The following is a 5308-nucleotide window of genomic DNA, read 5'->3' as shown; positions in this document are numbered from 1 at the left end:
GAAGGCCACAATTCAAATGTAGTCATAATCGAAGCCTGTGAATTTTCTGACGGCAGAGTCAGGAAGAATGAGAAATTCTTCCCCGAAATGGGTTGGTGCGTTACCACTACTTTCCCTCAAGTCCTCTCCTGCCCCTCCCCTTGAGTAAATAGACACTGAGCCAGGATGGTAGGCAAGGCGATTCCATCTGGCCGGCAGGCCTCCCCACCAATCCCTTCTGTGTTCCCAAAGTGCATGCTCATTTTTCCTAAATGTATACATGCTTCACATGAACCAATGTGGATAAAATTGAGTAAATCACCTTATCTGGCCTTTCTTTAATTTCCCACAGGTTAAAGGGGACACTATGTCTCCCCTACGATCCCCCTACCTTTAAATGTGGTTGTATTTCATTAATAACTATGAATATTTAAATAGTGCATGTGAGCAAGTCCACATTCCAAATTCTTTGTATCATCATCAGACAGAAGAGTTTTCTTCACTTGTTAGAATAAAATGATGTCCAAGGTCATAATTTCCCGGGAGACCACTCCAACCTGATTTAAATGATGGGGGTAAGCTCATAGCCGTGATATATTGTTTATGCTTCTGTCCACTAAGACAGAAAAAGGTATATTTCTGAGAAATATGATAAGATAGAAAATAATTTTATCATAAATGTATTTCATAGGCCATTTTTCAGACTGTAGTGTAAAAAGACCCTCCCTCCCAGCTTGGCTAAGAACTAATTCCTGGAATTCCTGCCTCCCTCCTCTCACCCACCCATTCACCTGCGATGCCTGAACTTGACCCACAGTTGACTCCGTTGGATTATTTTACAAATCAGGAAGACAGGTTTAAAAATTTTGACCCGCATCCTTTAATGATTACCCTTCATCCTGAGGTTCTGGACCCACCAGGGCACCTTACACTTTTATTAACAAACAAATCAGGCGGGAAATATAAGGTTTGTACATGTTTATTTTGTTGATTCTTCACAGCGCAACAAAACAAAGTTAGAGAAAAAAAATAAAATGCCAGTTAAATTCGGCTACTACCAACAACCAAAAACCTTAAACATAAAATCCAAAGCAAGCTTCTGAAAGATCATGAAATCATCTTGGGTGGAGTAATTTGTTAACGTCTGTAACAAATCAATGTACTGATAGTTCTTCAATCGCACAGCGGCCAGGTGACCCGCCCCACGCGCTGGTCCAAGACCCCGCACGTGAAGGGACAGCGCAGAAAACGCCATCCCGCCGTCGCCACCGCAGTGGGGCCCCTCCGAGCAGCCTGCTGTGTGAGGCTCCCGGTTCCCCTCCGTGTCTTTTAACGAGGCAGAACGTTAATTAGACAACGTGCTTTCTGACAGGACGGCAACGGCGAAACGCATTGTTACCTATTTTTTAGGACACCGGGAACCCCTTCTGCGGGGGAAAGGTGGTTGTTTTTAAGCAAGCTCAAATGTTGGTTACGCTACCTTTGGGGAAGGGGGGACAAAACGATGAATCTTGAGTTCTAAACTGCCGTTCTAAGAAGACCCCAGGATTTCAAAGCGAATAATCGCAGCGAAACACACGGTTATGCGATTATCAAAAGCTGCACTGTAATCGTCGGGGTACGAAAGCGGACTTCCCAACCCAGCACACCCATCGACCCGGGAATTGTCATCGCCCCCTCCCGTGGCACCGCGATGCCAACCGTCCAGCCGCAGAGGGTCGGTCCGTCTGCTACGCCCGAGACCTTCTGCACCGACTAAGTGGTCTCTCTCGGCTTTCTGGGGTCGGGCAGCCTCCTCTAACAGGGGCTGTTTGCTGGGAACAAGGGCGCCTATGACCCCTGGCCGAGGAGAAGAAACCACCGCCACCCCTCCCTCCCGCCCTCCGAGAGCAGCCCCTTGGTCCCCTCGGGCCTGGCCTGCCGCCGCACCCTGAGCTAGCATGGCGCCCTGAAGTCCACATCACCCCCTGCGAAGCGCACGACTCCAGGAGCCGGGAGAGACAAGCGCTGGGTGACAGTGGCAGTGAGAGTGCGCACTTGCTGCGCAAAGCAGCTGGAATCCACCCAGAACCCCCAAACAGCCCCGACGCTCTATCGAACATCCGCTCGGGTCATTTTAATTTCCCCGGGGTGGGGGCGGGGAGGGGACGCCCAACAGTCCCTTTCTCTGGGCGAGGAAGTTCGAAATGCCCTCTTTGCTCGGCCCTGCTCTCGCGGGCCGCAGGGCGCGGGGACGCGCAGAAGCTGGGCGGCGGGAGGCCGGGCCGAGGTCGCGCCCCGGGCCCGGGCCAGCCCTCACTTGGAGAACTGCGCCTGCACCGCGGCCAGGCCCAGGCCTGCCGGGACGAGGTGCGGGAACTTGCAGACGGCGCAGGTGCAAAGGCCGGGGCTGCCCGCGCCGCCGCCCGGGCCGCCGCCGGGAAGCGCAAACTGACCGCACGGCGGCTCATCGAGCGCCAGCGACAGGTACTTGGCCGGGCGCAGCGCGTCGGGCGGCCCCACGGCGCCGGGGGCCAGAAGCACTGAGCCCGGCGCTGCGGCGAGCAGAGGCAGGCCGGCCAGCAGCAGGCGCGGTGCAGCGGGTCCCGCGCCCTCGCCGAGCGCGCGGCGCAGCTCCTGCAGCGAACTGCCCAGCAGCAGGATGTAGTTGCGGGCGAGCAGCAGCGTGGCGATCTTGGAGAGCTTGCGGCCCGGTGCACCCTGGCAGTGCGCCGCCGAGTAGGGCAGGATGACCTCGCGCAGCGCGTCCATGGCCAGGTTCAGGTCCTGCATGCGCTTCCGCTCTCGGCTGTTGATCTTGCGCCGCAGCTGCTGTTGCTGCTCCTCCTTGGCGTCTGCCCTGGAGCCGCCGCCCGCGTGCGCGCCCGGCCCGGATCCCGTGCCCGGCGGCTCGGCGGGCGCCTCCGGCTTCTCGCGCGCCGCCTTGGGGAGAAGGGGGGCCGTCGTGGAGGAGGAGGAGGAAGTGGCGGAAGAGGAGGAGGAGGGCGGCTGCCGGTAGCCCACGAGCTCATACAGGGAGGCCCCGAGCTGCACGTCTCCCGGCCGCTGTGGCCGCAGCATGGTCGCAGGGGCCACGTTCACGCGCGCCTGGGAAACCGCATAATACATCTGGGGGACGGTGGGGAGGGCCGAAGCGCCCTTCAGGAACGCCCCGGGGTGGACCTTTCAGCAGGCCGCCCCTCCCCGCAGACCTGCGCGCGGGGAGCGGATGGCAGGGCAGTAGCCCGCGCCCAACCCCTTTAAACCCGGCTTGGGAACCTGAGGGGTCGCGGGCTGCTGGGCGCAGCCAATAGGGGCGCGAGGTCCGGCGCAGGCGCGTGCTCATTGGCCACCCGCTCCTCAGGCCTGCGCGGAGGTACCGCTGGCACCGCTTAAGGACATTATTGTGAGCGCCCCATGGAGAATCACAGGACAGGCCTCCGGGAGGGAGGGAAGGAGGGAGGGACGCGCCTTTTCGGGTGGAGTGCGGCTGTTCTTGGAGGACTGGTGGCATGGTGAGGCTAAAACAACTGTGCCTACCTCCTTCTGCCCTGTGCCTCTACTTTTGGGGATACATGTGCATATTGGTTTGTTTTAAATTGTGGTCAAATACGCATAAGTTAATGTACCACCTTAACCGTTTATTAGTGTACAGTTCAGTAGTGTTACGTGCATTGCTGTGCACGCAATCCGCAGAACTCTTCATCTTGCAAAACTGAAACTCTGTGCTCATTAAACAATTCCCCATCCTCCCTGCTACTCCTGGCAACCGTTTTTCTTCTATGAATCCGACTGCTCTAGGTGCCTCATGTAAGTGGAATCATATTGTAAGCTAGTGACCAGCTTATTTTGTTTAGCATAATGTCCTCAATGTTCATTCATGCTTTGGCATGTGTCAGGATTTTGTTTCTTTTTAAGGCTGAATAATATTCCATTATATGTATATACCTCGTTTTGTTTATCCAGCTCTCTATAGATGGACACTTGGTTTGCTTCCACCTTTTGGCCATTGTGAATGAATAATGCCGCTATGAGCATGGTTGTAACAGGTTTTTTTAAATACGTGATTTCCTGCGAGGTTTGAGAACGAAATTTCTGGGCTCAAGGACCAGTAGCATTGGAATGGTTACTCCCAGCCTCTCCCTCTTCCCTCTCTCTGATTAAAAGGTCTTTAGGGACTAAGGAGCTTTGGGGGTGGGATTTCTTTCCTCCCCAAAAGAGGCACTATTCATTCTGTCAGCGACTCGACTCTTGCTTAAGTAAAAACTCACGTAGAAATTGGTCTTTTAGCAGGAAAACAACAACAACAAAATCCAAAAACAACAACCCACCCACACACTCATATCTGTTCGGGGTGGAACTGAACTTTTCTCTTCCCCAAATAAAGTAGAGATTACTCAGTGACCCTGGAAGTCTTCTATCCCAACACCAGGGCATACTATTGCAGCTCGTCGTTATCCCATGGCCAGATGGCATGGGAAAGAGGACCTTTTGGTATCTGAACCTCTACCATCCAATACAGTAACCACCAGCTACCTGTGCCTATTAAAATTTAATTATTTACAATAAAATCAAGTTATACGTTTCGTTCCTTGGTTGCACTAGCGTTGCTTCAAGTGCTTAGTAGTGGCTCTAGTGGCCAACTATTGGACAGCACAGAGACCATTTCATCATCACAGAGAGTGCTACTGGACAGTGCTGACGTTGACAGTAACTTAAAGAAAATGAGCTTCTCTACCATGGTCCCGTTTGGTGTAAGCAGAGGGGTGCTGTTGAAGGGCCTATCATAACAGGGACTGATTTCAGCTCTCAGAGCCCACTGGCCATGCTTGCTGATTTCAGGGCTGCTCTGTTCCGTTTTCTTCCACCAACATTCTCCCCACAGGCTCACTCTGGTCTCTGCTTCTGACCTCCAGCTTTGCCTATAACATCCTGCCCAGGCCTCAGGTTCAGCTCCAACATTACTTTCTTCTCAGAGTCCTGGTGATTTCTCATCTTCGTCCTCTCATCACGCCCGGGAGACCATTGACATCATTTTTCCCATAGCCTAGACTGTGTTATGTGGAGGACATCTCTGCATTGGGTTCTGATTGTTTTGAGGGCGGGAATCATTTGTTCATTTCTTCATCCTCCCAAAGCTGTGCAAGGACTGTGTGTCCCGGGGGTGTCTAAGAATTGGTGTGAAACCTCTATGAGCTCACAGATTCATCCCTGAAATGTGCAAACTCCCAACAGTGCTTTAATCCAAGTTTCCCCTAGGTTTCATGGAGAGGGAAGGGGCCTGGTAGGACCCCTTAGCAGGCTGGGGGACTCACTTAGGGAGAGGGGAAGAGACCTCAGCAGGAAGGAC

General features: G+C 53.7%; 1 protein-coding gene across 1 annotated transcript; it reads right to left on the bottom strand.

The window, feature by feature from the left end:
- Positions 1-1897: 1897 nt before the first annotated feature.
- On the bottom strand, positions 1898-3281 carry OLIG1 (oligodendrocyte transcription factor 1). The gene has a single exon (XM_079921658.1). The coding sequence runs from the start codon at positions 3085-3087 to the stop codon at positions 2275-2277; it is 813 nt and encodes a 270-aa protein (XP_079777784.1). The 5' UTR covers positions 3088-3281; the 3' UTR covers positions 1898-2274.
- Between the last annotated feature and the right edge of the window lie 2027 nt (positions 3282-5308).

Source organism: Stenella coeruleoalba (genome assembly GCF_951394435.1).
Source record: "Stenella coeruleoalba genome assembly, chromosome: 5".
NCBI lineage: Eukaryota > Metazoa > Chordata > Mammalia > Artiodactyla > Delphinidae > Stenella > Stenella coeruleoalba.
This window is presented reverse-complemented; position numbering and strand designations above follow the sequence as displayed.